Below are 22,440 nucleotides of genomic sequence, written 5' to 3' on the forward strand. Positions count from 1 at the left end.
ATATATATGTATATATATACACATACACACACAGTGTCCAGAAAATCGCCCGTAGTACTTCGGGAAATAAGTCATTTCCGAGTTATGTCACTTTTACGTTAAAAAAATCGTAATTTATAGTCCGTTTGACATCCCTTTAAAAAATTTTTTTAAATTTAAAATTTTTGTTGCATATATGTATATATATTGTGTGATTCTTTATATAAACTTATATTCCGCTTTTATAAAGCTTTTCTTTAATTCAATTTTATCACATTTTAATCCCAAAAGAAAGCGGTCATTATCCGCACGATTTGCTTCTGAATATTGAATATTAGAAAATTGAAGAAATATTTTTGATTGCGTTTTGTTCTTATTTTATAACACTAATATATGATGTTACACTCACGGGAGTCCAATTAGACATTTTCCATCTGCGGACAATATTGGATTCCAAATTATTCTCTCTAGTGTGTTTAGGATTACTTTTGCAAGATTCCTTCTGACATCTCCGCACATATTTTGGTTGTTCGTCGATGCATTCCTCGTCCGGCAAAGTTTCGCCATAATGATTTTGGCAACGAATTTGGCGATGCTGGAATCCATTACCGCACTCTACGTTGCACTAAATCCATTCAAAACATTCATCGAAAGAAATAATTACTCGACAGTACATTATGTTTGTTTTCTTTATGCGTTCAAAAAAAATATTCTGCAAAAATAAATAATAAAAACATGCGTGCGCATGCAAAGTATAATTTTATATTATTTAATTTCTTATGTAACATAAGATATAATTGTATGGAAAAAAAGATATATTTCCGTTAATAGATATTATTTTTATCAAATGTGATACACATTTTACATATTAACGATATATATAAAATTTTTATTTGCTTATATAACATTTGGAATAATCCTGTGAAATTGTTTCAATACCTCGCTCCAATCACCAGTATTCCAAGTTGGACATGGATGACGATTGCACGCAATTTTGACCATCGGTTGTTGACTCGAGTCGCAATAATAATCGGGCGCGATTATTCCCGTTTCCGAAGATATACACTTCACTATTCTACTTTTGTATCCGGCATTGCATTTGTGCGAACACTATATATGAAAACGATAAATTTTATATGTAGAATACGCAAAATAAATAACAAAATTTAAATAAATAATAGATTATAATAGACCTTTTAAAATACTTTTATAAGTTGTGTATAAATAAATATATATTAACAAACAAATTCAAGAATAAAATATAAGTAAGCCCACCTGTCCATAAGATCCTACATGCCATTTGTAACCCGAATGGAACGTAATACCATTGCTGTCGATTTCATTATCCTGTTGAGGGGGATCTTCACGTGGAGAATTGGATGAATAAATGATGGGCGGTAAACTGACCTAAAAAAGAAAAATAATAAAAACTTTTACAAGATTTATATCAGAGATACAAATAATATATATGAAAAAATATTTAATTTTGCAATAATAATAATTTCTACATTTTTTATTCACATGTAATAATATTAATTTTTCCTTCATCTGCATATAAAATAGAGTCCGTTCCCATCTCGTAATAATAATAATAACAATAATAAAATAATATATATATATATATTATTATATATATATATATATATTACCTTATTTTTTAATGTTGTTATTATTAGTATTATTTCCAATACAACAGCATCAATAGAATAATAAATATATATAACACGCGCGCGCGTTATATATATTTATTATTCTATTGATATTTTAATAATTTTATTTGAATTATTATATCATTGTCATCAATAAATAAATAAATAATTGCAATGTACATATACAACTGACTTACGATATTAAGGCATGGCTTTAATGTGCAAGCAATTAAAGTCTCCGGTTTTTCGGATATAGGACATTCGTTGCTCGTTACACCATTGGCATTCTGGCAAACAACTTTTCTGCGCAATACTCCTTCGCCACATGTTACCGAACACTAAGACAACAATAAGAGAGATTAAATTCAACTAGACATATCAATAATTATCGATTTTGGGATAAAACTATCTAATATAATATCGTACCGGACTCCAGTCGCCAGCATGCCATTGATAACAAGGACCAGCAGTGCAGATTTCTGTTGTAATTGGTGTACCGCTACAGAAGGTACGCGATACTACGCGATTCTCGACTTGACACCAGGAGGTTCTGTGCCGTTTTCCCACGCCGCAAGTCACGGAACACTGCACAACAATATTTATCTCTCTCTCTCTCTCTCTTTCTCTCTCGTAAAACGTGTCTTTTTTTATATCAGTTCAAATTATATAAATAGTCCTCGGTAAAAATACGACAGACTAATACTTCGAAAAGTAATTTTTTTTTAAAAAGAAAAAGAATTAATCATAATTTTAAAATACAAATTTTCTCCCAATTTCTAAAATTTTAATGTCGAAATGTATATTCTTCTACAATTAATTTATACATTTCAAGAGAAATTTTCCAGGCAAATTGACCGACGAATAAAGTATCGCATGCGTATCTCTGTGTATAATGTTTTTTTCTTTGTTATTTCTTCTTTCACTTACCGGACTCCATTCTCCTAGATCCCATTTCGGACAAGCCTCCTGGCTGCATATTCTCTTGAGATGCTTTTCTTGTTTGGCGCAATTTTCGTCTCCTACTTGTCTCTCATTTGAATCTACGCATATCGCGCTTCTCAATTGTACACCACCGCCGCACGAGACGCTACAGGTGTTCCATTCGCTGTAACTCCAATGAGCATCGTCGCAGGGACCTACACATGGCTGATGCTCACTCGGTTTTTCAATATGCAAGCATGCATGTGCCGGTGCCGGTCGCGGGGAATGCGACGGTGAGTTTAACAGGATTTGAACGCATCGCCAAGTGACGGTCCGCACGCCTGGGCCGCAATGATTCGAACATTCGGACACAGAAATCATTTGCCACCTGAAAATACACGATGGATCTTTGGAACTGGCGCGGTAAAATTTCATGGGGAAGGAACATTGTTAAAATTTTGATTACACTTGTGTGTGTACTTGGCTAAAATTGAACGTATGCGCATATCTTTGTGTGCTTATCTACTAATCGTAAGCACGGTAGAAATCTTTTTCAAATAATACACACAATACATTATATGTATTAATGTTGCGAAAAATTTAATAATATTTTCATGCGCGCGTTGTTTACTTACTGCAGCATGCAATTTGCGTTACATATCTGACTGTCTTCTTGCGGTTTTTCCTCGCCTCTGCAGTAATCGTCGGGCACTTCGTCCTTATGCTCGGTACTCCTACATATGGCTTTACGGTATTGCATACCCTGGCACATTCGATTGCAAGTCGACCAATCGCTGAGTAACCATGTGAAGTTGTTTAGAATTTTTTTCGGTACAGTATACTCGTATGTTATTTGCGGCGGATACACATTTCCTACGGATAACACCTGAAATATCGTATTTTTGTTTGAGAGTAAGTTACTGTCGACTGCGAATGATGTAAATCTAAATGTTAATTTTAAACCTGCCTCCAAAATTAAATCCATGACAATGGGCCGAGAACTATTTAACCGTTCTACAATCGATTCTGGTCCGCTGTATTCAATGGTGATGCCCGGATGCACTATCACTTTACGATGCATTACCATAAAGTTGCCGTTTAAAATATATTCGCCGTCTTCTCCAATTCGTAACGCTGTAATGACAATACATTGTGATTAATAAGATGTTTATAGTTTATTATGAAATATTTTGTGCGCGCGTATGTGTATAAAAGACAGAGTATCTTTCAAAATGTAGCATTTAAATTCAAACTGCTTTTATATTTTATCATTATTATATTTTATCTATTGACAGAAAAATCTTACCAAGATAATTACTATCGTTATGAGAGTCTAGCCATCCGTGTTGTCTAATATCGATGTAACTGCTACCGGCAGGGATTTTAGCTACTTTCGTGTAACCGTACACACTAGCGTTGTAGGAGCCTGTGATTCTTTGACAGGTAGAGTTGTCACCTCTACAGACTCCACAAGTGTCGAGCTCGGCCGTCGAATTCAAAACGTGATCGCATCCAGCCGGTTTGCATTGGCCGTTAACGCATATGTGAAAAGTATCGGGCCCACAGGGTGTCCCATCGATTACTTTATCACGTAGCATATAATACTGATTGCTTTCCACTTGGCAGTACAGTTTGCAACGGTCTTGCGGTAATACTGTAAAAGAGATTCGCGCTAGGATAATTCTCGAGTTGAAACCGGAAACCGGCTTTGTAAATAGTACACAACACATCGCTCTCTCTAATCGCATTGACAATATTACAATCTCTATCATTATCTTATTAGATACTTATTAATAAAATGTTTGCACATACAAATTTGTATATGTATATAATTACTTACTTCTAGTGTACTTTGCATGCCATTTGACATCCCTAGCGAGATTCTGAATGTTGAAATTATTGTTGTCAAATTTCGAGCACTGCTGTTCTCTGTAAAAAAAAGATATAAGGAAAAAGAAGGAATGCGTCTCTCCTCTGACAATTATATATCGTGTTGTGCCTTCCGCTCTTTCGCTCTCTCTCATCGGCAATATTTATTTTTCCAAATACTAGTTAATTGATAGATTTCTGCTACCGTAAATTTATTTCTCACTGCTAGATTTAGTTTTCACTCGTTGAAAAAGCAAAAGACCTTGAGACAAAATAATGATACATAATAACACATACCTGAAATCTGAACTGCCTGGCGGGCACTCTCTAGTGCCACAACTGCGGTATTTGACGCGCTCACCGATACAGTAATTGCCGCTATTTTTCGGTGCCGGATTATCGCATTCGCGATACTTTCTCTTGACGCCTCCACCGCAGGTTCGCGAGCATTCGCCGTATCTTCCCCATTCGCCCCATTGACCGTCCACTGGTTCAAGATTTCTGCGCGAGACGCATTCGCCCCGATGACACCACTTGTCGACACCGCATGGTGTACCGTCAGCCCACGGCATATGCTGAGTATGGCACTGCTGATGATGATCCCACAGTGGCGCGGTGCACCACAGTCTCCTACACACTGCCTGGCCGGTAACCAACCAAGCCCCCAATTTACTTCAATTCTTAAGTAAATTAAATGTCGTAGTGGTAGCATTAAGTAAAATCAAGATAGAGTGATCAAGAAAAAATAATACTCGAGCAAAAATAGTATAATCATTACAAACAAATATATATAATCATTTCTTCCTTGTTTTCGTCTCACGATGTCTATTTTTGAAATATAATCATTAAAATATACATCTTATCTCATCATAAAAATAAAGAACGAATAACATTCCGAATAAAATATCCAATGATACAAATTGATCGAATGAGAATAACATAAACGCAAGAATAGGATGTATTTCTACAATTATTCGAGTTGCAATTATATCTCGATCAAAGAGAACGTTTTCGACTTACCATCACTCACCATGTGAGGACAGATTCTAGATCCTTGCCCGAAGACGAGCTCACACTGTTTGTTTTCCGAATAATCCTCACCAGGTAATCGACCGTTTTGTCTCTCCATTGTTTTGCTTGGTTCGTCTAGTAAACAATTGGCATATCCGGCTCTAAAACAAAAGTTGCTACTTGATTAAAACATTTCCGATTCTATGGACTTTATGCATGTTCGTTGCGAAAGATAGTATGTATTTCGACGTTCGATTCACATATTTAATGAGTAATATTTTTCATGCAACAATGCATAAAATATAATACAAAAGGTACGAGAAATGTACCTGTATATCTCTTAGAGGTTCGTAAAACGATATTTTTAAGAATGGACCATGATTCCTTTCGGTCCCTTCGCTGAAAAACGAATCACGATCTTGCTTTTCCAATTAAATTAATCTGTCTGAGTTGCGTTTTTTGAAAAACAAAAAATCGACTCATTTAACATTTAAATGCTTTATTCCTGACTTTATCATTCGCACTTAGATCATGATTGAAAAACAAAAATATCTTTAATACACATTTTGGGGGTGACGACAGTTTAATTAATTGTCTGATTGAAATATAATTGATTTATTCGGATAATAAGTATGATAAATAAAGCTTTAATTTGATCCGATTAAGTTTATTTAATGCGCAATATATCTATCTGTTATTATCTTGCAGAAACATGCAGGGTATCTGATCATCAAGCGCATTTTTTTAATAAATTGCATATCTTTTTTCTGATCAATTTTGAATCGATTTTTTTTCTCGATGAAAAGACTCGAGAACTACACTGGCAGCTTTCGAGTTATGTAAGCTAAGATTGCAATTGAAAAGTTTTTGGAAACTAAATTTCAGGATGAAGATGCAATCAGCTCAAATTTGAATCGAACAATTACAAAGAATATTAATTTAAGATGATAGTAGATATTTTATAATGATAGATTATATTGCAGTCACATTTCTATTTATATTTTTCTAGTTTTTTTAATAAAACATGAAAAGTTATCAAATTAAATACAATAATTTATAGAAACATACATAGAAACGTATGTAGAAAATTTTTTTATAATTTTACATTAAAATTAAAAAATTTAATCCGAAAGCTTCCCGTGTGTTTTGCTCAAAAGATTGGAAAAATGTATAAATGTGATCACAATATCATTTATCATCATAAAATACTATCATAAAATACTATCATAAAATATTCTTAAATAATGTTCTTTGTAATTGCTTGATTCAAATTTGAATCGATTTCATGCTTGAAACTTTAATACACATCGATAAAATATTAACAATAATCGAAAAACTTTTACTATTATTTTATATAATCAGAATAAAATTTTCACTTTAAAAATAAGACGGCGATCACAATGGCTATTGATGGATTAAAGATTTAGTTACATCGCAGACGATAACAGAATAGATCAACTTAGAAATCAACTTAGCGACAAAACTTGATGTGGCATTACATACTGTACGAAGCACACAGAGGTCAATTATTAACGATCTCTCCTTTTAGAATGCTCCAACACGTCATTTATAACCGAGTTGTATGCCAATTAACTCATGACTGACTCACTCGAGAAATTCGGTGACATAGTATCGGGAACACTTGGACCATTCCCAGGGAAAAGTATTATCGTCCAGCATGCGGGACATCACATTGTGTACACCCGAACGATTCCTGAAACCTGCGCATTTGGCATCGTCGTCGTGCGGCATATTGAGCCTGTAATTCATTCCGAATATTTTTTCCAAGTATATGTTAAAACAAGAACAGTTACCATGTCGAAGAAGAAAAGAAGAGAAAAAAGCTCCAAGTAAGATTGAAATTATATTAATGGGGAAAAAAACATTTCATATGATAAATGCAATTAGCAACAAGATTTCAGTAAAGGAGACACTCTATAACTCGGTACATATGATGCAATATACAGGTTGCAAAGAATAAATAAATCGCATATTATGACCAATGACTAATACTTACACGTGACCAATCTCGTGCGCGATAGTAAACGCCGCAGCTAATCCATTATCCTGTACGATGGCGCACGAAGATCCTGGCGAACACATTCTACCCAATTCGGCTAATCCCAAAGTATCGCAACGCTTTTGACCCGGATTGTGGCATAAATTTTCTCTAAAAATTTACTTTTCATTTACATATACGTTGAATAATTATTAAATCGTACATATTCTTTGGATCTTGATTTTATGTATGCGTGTGTATGTAACAATTATTATTTATTTGGATAAATTTAATATCCATACAAAAAACAATTTGCAAAATTTATCATTTACGATTATTTAACGTTGTGTCATATTAAATATTAACTTATTAAATAATTAAAAAAAACGAGATTTTAATTTTAATCACTTATACTTAACCAAGAGATTTTACTTAACTTTGTTTTATACAAGTTTTATATAAAAAAAATATTTTCAACGACAAATTTTATATCGTGTAAAAGAATATATATTTTTATAATACAGATTTCTCTCTCTAATACAAACCTAGTTAAAAGAAGTGCAGCATCGTGATGTTCCGGTGAAGGTTCATCCGGATTGTTGCGTTTCTGCCACTGACAAAATTGTTTTAACATTTCTGCCGCCGCGATTCCATCGCTTCCGCTATGCTTGATACCAAATATTTCGTCAGTCTTGATAATCTTCATCACAGCTATACTCACTGGATTGCCGATAGACTGATCCTTATAGATACGTGAAACCTATCAAAAATGCAAATACAATAATATATAATCTCGCAATTTGCAATTATATTGCACGTATAAAAATTTTTGTTTAATAAACTTAATTACTTTGCACATATAAAAAATATAAATAATATAACATATAATTAATTATTTTGCACATATAAAAAATTTATTTAATAAATTGATTTAATAAACTCCATATTTTCATACGATTTAATATTTTTAACAAGTTCTTCGATATATCTGCAGATTGCACTTTTTTCTAGAATTTTGATTTTTTTATATAAATAAATAGTCATCTATTAAATAAAATTATTGAAACAAGTGTAGTTCATTAGAAGGAGTACATTTTAAAGATATTATTTCATACAATTATAATTATATCGATATTCAAATTTAATTTAATTAGGTCCGATAGCTATAACCAACACACAATTAAAATGAAACGTATGTAAAAATATTAATATAAAATGTAAAATATATGCATTTATATAATTCTTCAGAACAATTTAATTCTCTTAAAATGCGCAAAATAACGAAAGAAATCGATTACCGTAAAAAAATATATTACAAGTGTATAATTTTATTTAAAAAAAAACATTTAATGCAAATATTTTGCGGCTGCATGGATGTAGCCAATGCAGCCAATGCAGAAAATGAAATTTGATCATCAGAGAAGGATTGGCAAAATATAAAGACGCTGAAAATTATATATAAAAGTTATAATTGCACTTTAGAAATGAAAGGAAAAATTGGTGAAATAGATTGGAATGATTGTGTGTGTGTGTATTATCATACGGCCAAGTGAATTTTAGGTGGTTAACATCATAAACATGAAGTATCTATTTCAAATTTTTCTGCTTTTTCATTCATGAAAAAATCATGCATCTTAATATTGATTAATAGTTATTGAGAAATATGATTGAATCACATTGAATGAACGAGGAGGAGCGTAGGTTTGTGAAAGCAAACTCCTCGCAGGATGTTGCCCCCGCAAGGTAAGGTGTGGCCTTCGCGTGGGATATATAACTGTGGCGTAGCGTATTCGATAATGACCGCTATAACGAGACTAATTGTCGAATTATATCGAACGGATGTTTCTCATTTGCTTTCTTTTTTTTTTCTTTCTATGTATGTGTTTATCAGAAATTTATTTCTGATAAAAAAACATAAGCATAAAACACACACACACACACACACACACAAACTCACTTTCTTCTTTTCATCTTTTGGCGAAAATTATCCTTTTTTGTGTCGATGCATTTGAAAATTGTCGAATCATCAGTAATAGTGTTTATTTCACAAGGAAGCTTTGTAAACAGGGACATTTTGATTTTGATGAAACTTTAGACACATGTAGGAGGGGTAGATGGATTTAGAAATTTTCAGTTGCGTCTAAAAATGATTCTAAAGGATGAAACTACTTTTCATATGCAGAGCGACTTTTTATTTTTCTCGATATATCTCGAAAACTATTCGAAATAGCGAAAAATATTTTATACAAAAGTTTCATAATTAAAACATCTGTTTAAAACGACATTAACAAAATTAAAGAAAATAATTTTGAAAAGAAATCTGTAAAAAAAATTATTTTTTCCATTTTCCCCTTTCATGTGTATAAAATTTTATTAAAATCAGAATTTCCGAGTTTGCGAGATTTCCTTGTCAGTTTATTGCTGCATGTCCTTTTTTTAAATTATAGTATATATTTTTCTAACTCTTTACAATTTTACAATCTAACAGAGATTCATCTTTTCTTAGACTGATATAAAGAGAAATATTATCGCAATCTTTTAATTAATACTACATGTTTTTACAACAAAACTTTAAATTAAAGTCTTTTGTTAAGTCCACTCTCTTAGAATCAATCAAATGTGCTTTCCATTTTCTCTCTTCCAAAATTTACGTTTGAAAAAATTATATTTGCCAACAATTTTTTATCGTCAAATAATTATAAAAATACTTTAATATTTTCGCTATCAAAACAATCTATTTTAGATTGTTCATCATCAACAATTATTATTACATAAGAAGACAGAGAGACGAGTGAGATTGCGAGTTCAATTGTATTACTTTATACGTACACACAGACACACAACACAACACATCTATATATATCTTTGTAGCATGAAGAAACGTGTCAATCGGTAATCTTTTATGAGAAGATATAAGAATATGCACCTAATTACGCGTTATTGTAAAAAATTTCAAATTGGAATGTAAGAAATTATATATCCAAGAATAATATATACCTACCGTGCTCATTAGGACAAGAATGTAATTGACTAAGCCGCTGCCATGATATTCCACCATTTTCGCGTCTGCCACCACCATGATCTCGATGAAATATTCACGCGGTAAGGCTCGCCGTGGTCTCCACGTTACGAAGAAATCCGAATCCATTTTTGGATCCTGAGTGTACTCCTCGTTCTGATAGCTGCGTTTACGTTACACATTATAAAACCTGAGATTGAGATAAAACGTACATAAATGCTTTTACACGCACGCTTTTACACGCACTACTTTTACGACCATCTATTTTACGCTAATTCTGCTATCTTGTCAAGAGACTTTCTTATTTTGGGGATAAATAAGTATAATATCTGAATTGAAAAAATCTCTCGATGAATTTTTGATATTAAAAAATGCGTAATAATTACGCTCGAATAAAATGTACATTGTGTGTATGTGTGTGTGTGTCTGTGTGTTTCCTTTTTTTAATATATATGCAAAAAATTTGCATATTCGTTTGTATCTATACCTGTCGTCGTAATCCACCTTTTGGAAAAAATCCAGACGGTGCTTGTTCTGTTCTGCGAATCGCTCGTATTTCCGTTCTTGTTGCTCTCGTTCCAATGATGCGGTTTCTTTTCGTGTCATCAATAATGATCTTCGTTCTCTTGAATGCGCTCCGACGTAAAACTTATGAAAATTATCGTCCATTAACGTGGGTCTGTCATCTGAATCATAATCTGTAATATAACAATAATAATGAATACGATGGAATTAGTTTTTTTTTAAATTTATGTTAAAATTTGAATTACATACACATCAAAATTACACATTTGACTTAATTTTTATACATTGACGGAAAGTATCCCAAAAACATTGCAAAATTTCTTAGATTTAAAACAGTGTTTGTCTGCATTAAGTTGTATTATTATATGTTACGAGCAACATCGAGAAATATTGAGACAAATAAGATCTTTAATTGCAAGATTGGATATGGTTTCAAAAAGATTGAAACACCTTTTTAAGATCGGATGAGACTCGAACAAATTCGGAACGTGCGAAATTGTTTTCGGGGAACATCAAAAATATCAGAGTCAGTATAATTGTATCGTCGCACATTATAAATTCGAGATAAACGTTATTAATCAAATAATCGTAATAATGATAGATAGGTAGAAAGGAGACGAAAATTTCGAACACAAGTAGAGTATCAACGGCTTCGTTTTGTGAGCAAAGTATGCGCGTCGCCAAGCTGTCTCGATGGAACGTCAGAATTTGCCCGAGGGAAGACGTAAATGTGCCTGAACCTGTTTTGAGATACAGGTGGTCGTGCGAGTATACAGGGAGTGAAAAAAGACGACGCGACGCCTTTTCCTCAAAGTTTCATTTGAAATCTCGTGTGGTCTCGTGCGATCATACGTTTCGAGCTTCGAAATATATCGACGTACATGAATCGAATCAACGCGAATACGTATATCGTGATTGCGATCGTGACCGTGATCGCGTATAAAATGGAAAATAAATGAATATTCTCAATGCACCTTTATGCGCATACACGCGTTACCAATTATGGCTAGTGTCAACAGCACATTAGTGGTGAATAAGATATAACGAAATCATAAATACAACAAAGATAACAAAAATAAAGTTATTTCGAAATCTAAATCTATATCCAGTTCGACTTACCTATCACACCACAGTTGTGACTCTTAATTTTATCTTCGGGAATATTAAAATTAAAATTATCATTCGAGTTGGACGCTATCGCGGGTACGCGATAGATTGCGTGTTGTAACGAAGATTCAAGAGAATCCTTGTCGTCCTCGCGCCAATATTCAGTAGGCTTAATAAAGTAGCTTCCCATTGATGTTTTCACATGACCAGTCTGGAAATTGCGACAAAGCTTGTCAAATATATACATATGTATGTATGTATGTATATTTAAAGTCTGATAATATTTTACATCCGAGCAAAAGAGGACAGAGATGTAATTGATTACAACATATATGTTGATTATGTCGTAACAAAAAAATAATATTTCAACCGATATATAGAAAATATGTATGATCAATAGTAAAAAAGGAAATAATTCTGTGAAGAATTGTAATTGTATGGAAATTGTATGGAAACAAATTTTTCTTCTTATACAAGACTTTGCTCCCGAGAAAATTGGTAAATTAATATAATTAATTAATTAATTACAAAACGTATTGTGACAGTTGCTTATTTAAGTTATATCACTTGTCAACAATTAGGTAGATGTATTTTAAAATTATTTATATAAATACGATACATTTATAACTGTTGTTATATAGCTGACGGAATATTGCACACATTGCATGTTTACATGAAATAAAAAGAGATTTAGTTTTCGCTTATTTTTTAAGTAGCGGCGACTTATACAGATGCTATTAGAAGAGTGTTATATTTACAAACGAAGCGCCATTCCGTTGTTATCCTATCCGCCAACTGTGAGATATACGTTAACTTCTTGATTATACATTTTAACGGAGATGAACTCTCTCATCTATTTATTTTTCCAAAAGTACTCGCGCACATGCTCTACGAAAGGAACGGCGCTAAACTTCACTTATTTCAAACACTTATTTTCAACACTTCTAACTTCTCTAGTACATGAAAAAAACATATTTGGATGTATACTTTAATATTTTATATATAATAAAGAGAGAGAAAGAGAGAGAGAGAGAAAGAGAGAGAGAGAGAGAGAGAGAGAGAGAAAGCTAGCCTGCCAGCCAACTAGCTAGCCAGTTAGCTAGTTTGTCAGTCAACTAGCCAGTTAGCTAACCAGTTAGTCAGCTAGTCAGCTAGCCAGTTAGTTAACCAGCTAACTAGTCGGCCAGTTAACCAGCCAGCCAGCCAATCAGCCAGCCAGCTAGCCAGCTAGCTAGTCAGTTAGCCAGCCAGCCAGCCAGCCAGCCAGCCAGCCAGCCAGCCAGCCAACCAGCCAGCCAGCCAGCCAGCCAGCCAGCCAGCCAGCCAGCCAGCCAGCCAGCCAGCCAGCCAGCCAGCCAGCCAGCCAGCCAGCCAGTCAGCTAATCAGCCATTTATCAATGAGATTGTACATTTGTCATAATGATAAATACATAGATTAGAGCTAAATAGATAGCTATGAATGAAACTTTACATGACGCTGACTACAAGTACCGCTGGCATCAAAAGCAATGCAGCTCATCGTACGATGTGCTCAATTCGCTTGTGTTTGCAATTTGCATTTTTGTGGGCATGCATCTTCTCTAGTCTGCACAAGGCACAAAGACGGACTTGAGTATTACCGAGAACTGCTTGGCAAGAACGTCTCTCCGTCTTTTTTTTTCTCATCTGTCCGTTTCTTACCCTTCTTCTCATCCATCTCTCTTTTTTGCTTTTTCAAACAAAATAACCTGGCTAGGAACGACCTCGTTATTATTCAATCAAAGAAAATCATCGACCTTTCGACGGTCAATAGAATGTGATTCGTCATTCGATAAAAATGACTTATTAATTGCCTTTATTATGAGATGTTTTCAAAATTTTTCATTCTACAAAAAAATACTTATATTTAAGAACATTTAAAATATGCTGTCAGGATACATTCTTTTTATATCTTATAAAGAATCATCACAAATTATCTCCAGTATTTATGAAAATGTCACTTCTCAGAAAGATTGAGTTTCAAAGAAAAAGTTGTTAAGATTTATTATAAATGGACCATATATAATAATAAATTTTAAACGTTTTCTTGCAAATATCCCTGCAAATTTTATGAAGAAGCAATATCAGATCATGAGTAAGCATACTCTGTTGCAACCGTTTGCAACTGCTTGGCAGACTATAAATACGCTGACCGTATATCCTATCCTTCGCGGCTATAGCTCCAGGCTTGTTTTAAAAACCAACGCCCGCATTTTGTTTATGTCGTTGCAATTTGTTTTGACTCGCTTTGACGTGTGCTTTCACGAACATCCGTGTTTATACTAACTGCTAAAATATCAAAATGCAGTCGCGAGAGAGAAAGAGAGAAAGAGAGAGAGAGAGATTTGAGAAAGTTATAAACGAGCATAAATAAAATACCGAGAAAAATGCGGTCCAAACGGTGCTAACGAGAAAGAATTATACGAGATATCATATATGCATAATGTTTCACGTGTAGAACTGACCGTTAAATTGAAGGCGACTGAGTTCCCCGACTAAAGTTATCTTTATATTTAGGTTCTATTTAATACGCATAATATATCGTAATAAAAGGTGAACTCTCTTTAATTTAAACATCCTGTACAAACAGAGATAACAGACGAACAATAACAGACATTGTAATAATTTAATAAAATGCAAAAAGACGCACGCGCCTGTGTGTGTGTGTGTGTGTGTGTGTGTGTGTGTGTGTGTGTGTGTGTGTGTGTGTGTGTGTATTTGTATTTTTTTCAATAAAATTTGATAATCCTTTGAGAACAATTGACTTTTTCCTCTCTTAAATTGATCTCTCTTACAAAATGTAGGAAATAATAAACGATATTTTAATTCACTTTATTTTTTTAAAATGCTTTAAATTTTATGAAATGAATAAAAACATTAGCTTTACTACTACTACTACTACTACTACTATTACTAATAATAATAATAATAATAATGATAACATTATAAGTCTACAGAAACAAATCTCGCGTCAATATTTTTATTAAAGTACATGTAATTATTTTTATCACATTACGATTTTTTATCAATCTTTTCGTTTTTACGATATTTTGATATTAAAAAATATCCTATTTCAACGGCTTTAGCTGAAAAAAAAGAGAACAGTTTATTTTTAAGTATTTTTAATAGTATAAAATATATGATTGAGACAGAGAGAGATATAAAAATTGTATTCAATGTCTTTAAATCTTCAATTTCTAAAGTCTATTTTTTGAAGATGAAACGATTTTCATTAAATTGCGTCGCGCGACATGTCATCAAAAACAAAATATTTCCAATTAATTCCGCTTATTATATTTTACACATTTCTATCAAGGTCATCAGGTCGATCCAAAACTGGTCATACCGGCTCGAGTCAAACTCACAGATTTGCGTTCTTATAATATCGTGTCGTATCCCGAAAATCAATGTAAAGTTCGTTCCACGGTAAATCGTATGTGATTAACGTAAATATTTAAAATTTAGAAAAATTACACTCAAAACATATTATTGTTATGTCACATGCTATTTTTTTCTTGATATATAAAGACACAAAACATTAATTAAAAAATTATTAATTATTAAAATAATGACGAACCTCTCTCTTCCCCCTCTTTTCTCATGTAATCACTAAATTTATATGCACGAACAAAATCGTAAAGAAGCGTATAATATATATTTTAATCAAAACTAGTGTAAAAAAATTAAATTTAACATAATTATATTGGAGAAAATAAGGTTGATAAGGTATAATGTTGATTTTAACCTTTAAAGATTCTAACTTTTCCCTTAAAAATATTCAAAAAACAAGAAATTTACTTTTGTATTTAGATTTTTATTAAGTGTAATTTTATGTTTAGTATGTATTTGTAAGCATTCTTATATTTATAAAAACAAGATAATTGTTAATTAATATCTCCATTCGTTGTCATATGTCGTATGGAATATTTTACTGGCGATAAAAGGTTCAAAAACTCGAGTTTTCCCAACAGCATAATCTACTATTATGATTCGTGACTGAAATTTAAACAAATAAAGAGATACGCGATGATTACTGAATCGCGCAAAATTAAACATCTTATATTTCTCGTCACGCACGCGCGTTAATTCTCGACAACCAGTCATATGTCAAAAGATACATTAATTTGATTAGGCGCGTTTATACAAAGTTTATATTTATAAAAGTTCATTATCGGGTGTTATTTATACCGCAAATTCCTTGATTGCAAATTTCCAAATTTTTGAGATGGAAATAATTTTTTCTTAACAAAAATATCGAGACACAAATATATAGTGAATAAACAACTAGAAAACAAGAAATTTTACAAGCTAATTTTTAAATGAGAAAAACAGTGACAAACTTATATTTTTCAATTAATTTTAAACATTCAATTATATTATACTTTAGTAACACTTAAAACTATTTGAAATTTATAATTAATTTACAATGGACATTTTTAAAAATCGGTGATGAGCGACACCGGAAATTAATATCAAAAAATATGAAGAATATCGGAAAATGTGATAAAGAGGACAAATTAAAGTATCCGCGAAAGCGATCGCGCGATAGCAAATGAAATTCACTGTTTTTCAAATAATTAAATCGAGTGGCTAGACTCACTATCTAAAGTAAAGATATCAAGACTCGACTCAACCGGGTGCTTACTTCTTCCTATTTCTACGTCTGAAACAGACGGCCAATTGATTATTCTAACCTTGCCATGGCTAAATTAAAACATGACCTAAATCACTAGAAAGAATGTTCAACAAGCGAGAAATACAAGTTTTTTTTTCTATTTCATTTTCGCTTTTCTCGAAAAGGAAAAAACTTGAAAGGTGCAAATTTCGAAAAAAGTATCCAGAAACTTTCAATAAAAATGATGGAGTCAGGATAGAAAGTTATCGATGCGTAGAAATATATTACTATTAATTCTTTCGATCTCTTACCGGGAAAACAATAATAAAAGCTTTAATCTGCTTTTGTATAATTTAAATAATCACCGGTAAAGATTATAATATGCTAGCCAGAAAGAAAAGTGGAAAAAATATATATATATCTATCAAAAAATGTGATTATGCTAATCGATTCACGCTAGAATGTAAGACAGATTGTTTTCTGGCAGATTTATCATTTTTGTAATCGATTGAAATTAACTGACTTGTGCGACGCGTATAAAGAATCGCGGAACGAGACATTCTCTAAAGCTCAATCTGTGACTCACCATTCCGTGACAAAGGCTGACACTGACCGCTGAACTTGGATCGCCATCGACTGACCCGCTGTAATAGCAACCCAACTGACGACCAGCATGTTCTCTTCTAGTTGTGTTCTCGCTTATATGCGTCACCTACGTCATCGTCGTGTAAGAAGTGTAATTAAAGCTGTCAATTAAGTAGAAAAATGATTGACTAGAACCGCGATTATAGCTCGTTTCGCTTTAATGCGCGTTCTTTCTCTGCTCTTATGCAAAGGTCATTGGCCCAATAATTTTATGATAATTGGGTATCGTTATAGATACATATATAACATGATTTAATAACAAAGACAGAGGGAGAGAAAGAGAGAGAGAAATGTTGCTCGGTCGATCCTCTACCTTTATGTCGGGAGATACGAAACTAGCATCGTGTGCCAATCGTAAACGAAATCGTCTTCCAAAGGCGGTAAATTCGTATTGCGGATGAGGATCCCAAATTTCGGCGGATGCATGTCGAAAATGACCACTATGGTGTCTCTTTGCCGTGGAAGATTCTTCGACTAAAAACGAAAGACTTTATTTCAAGTAGAGCAAGTTACAAATTATATGAAAAAAGGTGATATTATGGAAAATGTAATGCTGATATTTAGCATCTTTAAATAATTTAGTATCTTTTAGCATTTCTCGTTATGGTATTACTGACGTATCTATCACATTTTTTATGCAGTAATACATTTTAATGCTTGAATTTTTAAAGTATCATAAGTACAGATGCACATTTAAAAAATTATACATTATCTATTTCTATGTATATGTATGTATTAATTATAATTTCTTAACATATTTATTTATAGTTTCGTGCAACAACAACAGCAATAAAGAGATTATTCTCAAAATTGATACTGATTATATGCACTCGCTATCAAGAGCGTACCATTTAAACAATTAATTGTCAGAATGCATCATTTAATTATGCTTGAATAAAGTGACAAATGAATTTTGATATATTTATGCACATTAATCTTTTTAATTTTAGATATCATAAAAGTCAAGGCTAAGTCATAGAATGACTCAAATATATGATATTGCAAAAGTAACTCGACAAATGGATTGTGTGTGTGTGTTTCTTTCCCATAAATTATCAACTTTTAGCTTCAAACTGCTTATTTTACGTATGCGCATACATGTGTCACACGGTATAGCGTAATTATCGATGAAATATATTCGTTCAAGTATACATTTTTTATGCGTTTTTACGTCATTATTATTCAAATTATCTGACTAAAAAAAGTGACAACATAATATTCGATTCACGAAATTCCATCTCCACGCGTTTATATATATATGCCAACATTTCCAAATAAATTGGAAAAAAGCATTGTAAAAGACCAAAATAACAAGCCACATTTAATTTTATAATGTTTAAAGAAAATTTATATTAAAAAAAAATTTGTATTTAAATCTTTTTATAACTAACCTCTTTAATAAGCTTTTAATTAAATTTTTTTGTTAAATTTTTGTTAAATTAATAAACTTTCTTAAAGAAATAGTACACGATTATATTTTTTCGCCTCTCTTATTATTAGCATTATTTTCAAATATTCATGTATATTTACACATTATGTATATATTTCAAATACTTACGTGGATCTTCGTATTGATTTTGACTAATTTTGAATGGTTTGACATACTCTAGATTATCCTTAGCGAATGGCAATACATTGATCGATGATGCGTTATTGTGTTTCTTCGTATTTTTTGTTTCCTTGGAAAACACTGGAATTATATTAAAAGAATAATTTATATCACACATATATAAAACACACTGTTTCCTTTCAAATTTGTTTAAATTTTTATGTATTTGCTATATTTTTAAAGTGATAATTGTTTATGCAATAATGAAATAGATGTAACAAAAAACGTTAAAACGTGTCTAAATAAAAATTATTCATATCTTAATTTCATTAAATTAATTGCAAATAATATAAGAGTACAGAATATTTGTAAAATGTTAGATTTTAAGAAAGAAAAGTACCGTAACAAGTTTTAAATTGAAATATTATGAATAGGTAAATGCTGGCGAAGAAAGCGTATTGATAAAAACAAAAATAATGTAAAAAATCACTAATTTTTATGTTGACAGTTTTGTGTGTGTGTGTGTGCGCGCGCGCTAAACTGATCACGTTATAATTTCCTCAAGACACATGGTACATTAATTTTATTCTGTAATACAATACAAACTTTTCGATTTTCATATAAAAATCCATTCAGTTAAAAATCCATAATAGTGCACATTTGTATCATTTGATTAAATTAATCAGTTGTCATGGTTATTTTTTTTATATTTTCGTAATGTGTTTCTCGCGAATAATTTTAATAAATTAAGAAAAAAACTTTAAAAATCCGAATTTGGAAAAACTCAAACAATGGCAAAAATTTTATTTCTTAGTCTCTTTTAATTTGTGTCAGTAAAGAGAAATGTGTCGATTCGTTTGAATTTTTTATTTTTCATTAATATCTTTCTCCTGGAAAATTGAGTAAATGATAATCACTACACACACATGCGCGCGCGTAAAATGATTTATTGTTCATCTTAATTTTTTTCCTCAGAGAACAATTATTAATAGAATTCATCGAAATACAACTTTACACTTGAAAATTGAACGCCAACTTATTGCTTAAAACTGAGTAATTAGTTATTGTTTAAAGTTTATTTATTGATGTAAATTAAATATAATTGCACGAATAAAAAACCGAGCAATACATTCTATCTTTATGTGATTTTATATATATCGATTGGAAGATTTTTCTGACAAGTTGTTGGTATAATTCTCAGACGAGCAATTTTCATTGTTATTATTGGATCTTATTATGTATGCGCGCGAGAATACGATTGTATCTGCGTACAATAATTTAAAGATTTTAGAGTTAACGCAAAAAGTAAGATATATATACGATAAGACCTTGAAGAAATTGTTCACGGAATAGCAGTAAGCATCGCCTTGTTTAATTATATCGAGCTCTACCTATAACATGGCCTCGGTAGTACACGAAACACATCTGGAGAAATACATGCACAGTTCTATAATTACGCATGATAGTTTTCACAAGACGTATCGAATGTCAGTTCTGAATCACGAACCATGAGATAAACGTGAATGTTCTACAAACCGTTAAATTTTTGCAACACTGCTTTTGCCTAATATGCTCATAGTGTACGACGCGCGTTTTAATTAATGATTTCCTTGAGCAAAATATCAAAATGATGGATGATACGAAGAGATTATTTATAATAAATTTACAAGTTTATAAATAATAGTTGCATTAATTCATAAAATCTAAATTTGAGAAAAAAAATTATAAGATATGTAAAACACGTGCATGCTCTATTTCTCTTCTCTTCCCTCCTCCCTCTCTCTTTTTCTTTCTGCGTTCTATATTTTTTTGTTATAAAAATTTGTATGCTGCTTTTATCTATGATGGAAAATATGTTATAAATATATTTAATTAAAATTATTTTACTTTTACATTTAATAAAATTCTTATATAAATATAAATACACACACACAAATTTATTCAATTCATATAAAATAACGAGGAATTAAATCAGAAATTTATTAATTGGCTCAACATGGAATAATCTTTATTTACTCTATAATTTTAAGTGTGCGTGTGTGTGTAATACATCATATTAATTTTAAATTATTAACTGTCGATTATTTATATTTTTCGCAATGTAATGGAATGTAATTGCAATAAAAATTACCACTTATATTTAATAATATGTTATAGCGTACGATATACGCTGTATATTTTCATACAATACAGTCTAAAATAGAAATTCCAAGATGCTCAAGTACGATTAAAATTATATAAAGAGATGTTTATCGTAAAATACATCGTTAAAAATTCAATGCGTTAAAATGTTTACGTCTTTAGCACGTCGCATAATGGATTTTCTTGCTGTGCGAGACTGTTTGTCGAAACTGCAAATGGAGTATAGTAATTATTATAGTTTCAACTTCCTGAGTTCAAGATTCATCTTACAAAGTATAATATTTCTGAAAATACTGTGGAAACGTGCCAAACGCGGCACTGTCGTTCCAAACAACACGTTTGTTTTGCGCAATGAAATTTTCACAAAAAATTTTCCTAATAACAACTATTTCCGTTTCATTTTCATAAATGTGCAAATAATGTGTATGGGCTATAAATACCTTTTAAATATAGAATACGAATAAAAATATATTATAATTTCCCGAATGAGTTTACCATTGACGTTCCAAAGTTACTCCAAATAATAATTAATATAGCAAATTTGCCAGATTACATATTTCGATGAAAATAACAATATAAGAGATGTAAATATCAAATCAGATTGCTCAGAGTTTATTTATAAAGATATGTTGCTTGAAGTAGAGGAAATGATAGTACGTAATCGCAAAACATTCAATTAATTTCATTAAAATCCCAACCAGGTCGAGCTATCTTGACCTTTTAACTATGCCCAATGTTAAGTGGTTAATGTTTTTTTTTTTATTCTTAGAGCAAAGATTCGTCGTGAAAAAGCAATTTAAAGAACACGCGTGGGATAGAGAGAAATTTTGAGAAAAATTTCCACAAATTTTTTACACTTGCTACTCAATAAAACATTAATTGCTCGTTATTACAATTTTTAAAGCTATTAAAATTTTTAATATATATACGAATACTTTTAGACATATAAAACTTTTTCTGTATTTTTTAATGTTAGTCGGACGTTTTATATACCGATAATTTTCTTGATTAATTAATTAAAAGTCAAAATAATAACATAATTCCATCGTAAACGCAACAATCTTGGAAACTGTCGCGCATCATTGTAAAACGAATACATAATGTAATCTTAATAATACTGCATTAGATGAATGCGCAAATTTTGCAATGTTACATACATATGATGATAGCTTTGCGATTGTAAAAAAAATATAGATTAATAATCTGCATTAAATTTTGATGTGCCGTTTGAAATTTTCTTCTTTTTATTTCTAACACCAATGGAAATAAGTTTAACTTTCGTCACAAGCAACGTACAATTTTATTTTCTTTTACCCCATAACAGCACGTATTCCATAGTTTTTCCTCGCACTATCTAGATACATTTAATAACATTTGTGCATCTATCGTTTA

The 22,440-nt window shown here is 31.6% G+C and overlaps 1 protein-coding gene across 4 annotated transcripts in view; it reads right to left on the reverse strand.

The window, feature by feature from the left end:
* LOC105252886 (A disintegrin and metalloproteinase with thrombospondin motifs 9) overlaps nucleotides 1-22,440 on the reverse strand; it is a 34,789-nt gene that overhangs the window by 3,815 nt on the left and 8,534 nt on the right. Inside the window, exons 3-23 of one of the 4 annotated variants that reach the window (XM_011260515.3) lie at nucleotides 18,916-19,047; nucleotides 17,671-17,831; nucleotides 17,299-17,424; nucleotides 12,092-12,290; nucleotides 10,935-11,145; nucleotides 10,430-10,610; nucleotides 7,974-8,188; nucleotides 7,447-7,599; nucleotides 7,039-7,188; nucleotides 5,449-5,590; nucleotides 4,716-5,059; nucleotides 4,390-4,478; nucleotides 3,856-4,203; nucleotides 3,517-3,683; nucleotides 3,185-3,435; nucleotides 2,556-2,937; nucleotides 2,055-2,213; nucleotides 1,826-1,966; nucleotides 1,255-1,386; nucleotides 919-1,089; nucleotides 389-604 (exon numbers count right to left, since the gene is read on the reverse strand). In XM_011260515.3, the coding sequence (XP_011258817.1) occupies nucleotides 389-604; nucleotides 919-1,089; nucleotides 1,255-1,386; nucleotides 1,826-1,966; nucleotides 2,055-2,213; nucleotides 2,556-2,937; nucleotides 3,185-3,435; nucleotides 3,517-3,683; nucleotides 3,856-4,203; nucleotides 4,390-4,478; nucleotides 4,716-5,059; nucleotides 5,449-5,590; nucleotides 7,039-7,188; nucleotides 7,447-7,599; nucleotides 7,974-8,188; nucleotides 10,430-10,610; nucleotides 10,935-11,145; nucleotides 12,092-12,290; nucleotides 17,299-17,424; nucleotides 17,671-17,831; nucleotides 18,916-19,047 (4,070 nt within the window). Of the gene's footprint in view, nucleotides 1-388; nucleotides 605-918; nucleotides 1,090-1,254; nucleotides 1,387-1,825; nucleotides 1,967-2,054; nucleotides 2,214-2,555; nucleotides 2,938-3,184; nucleotides 3,436-3,516; nucleotides 3,684-3,855; nucleotides 4,204-4,389; nucleotides 4,479-4,715; nucleotides 5,060-5,438; nucleotides 5,591-7,038; nucleotides 7,189-7,446; nucleotides 7,600-7,973; nucleotides 8,189-10,429; nucleotides 10,611-10,934; nucleotides 11,146-12,091; nucleotides 12,291-17,298; nucleotides 17,425-17,670; nucleotides 17,832-18,915; nucleotides 19,048-22,440 lie in introns of all 4 variants that reach the window. The other 3 variants (XM_011260514.3, XM_011260516.3, XM_020028036.2) reach the window with 3 other exon arrangements.

This window comes from Camponotus floridanus, unplaced genomic scaffold, assembly GCF_003227725.1.
Source record: "Camponotus floridanus strain SB8 unplaced genomic scaffold, Cflo_v7.5 scaffold86, whole genome shotgun sequence".
Lineage (NCBI taxonomy): Eukaryota > Metazoa > Arthropoda > Insecta > Hymenoptera > Formicidae > Camponotus > Camponotus floridanus.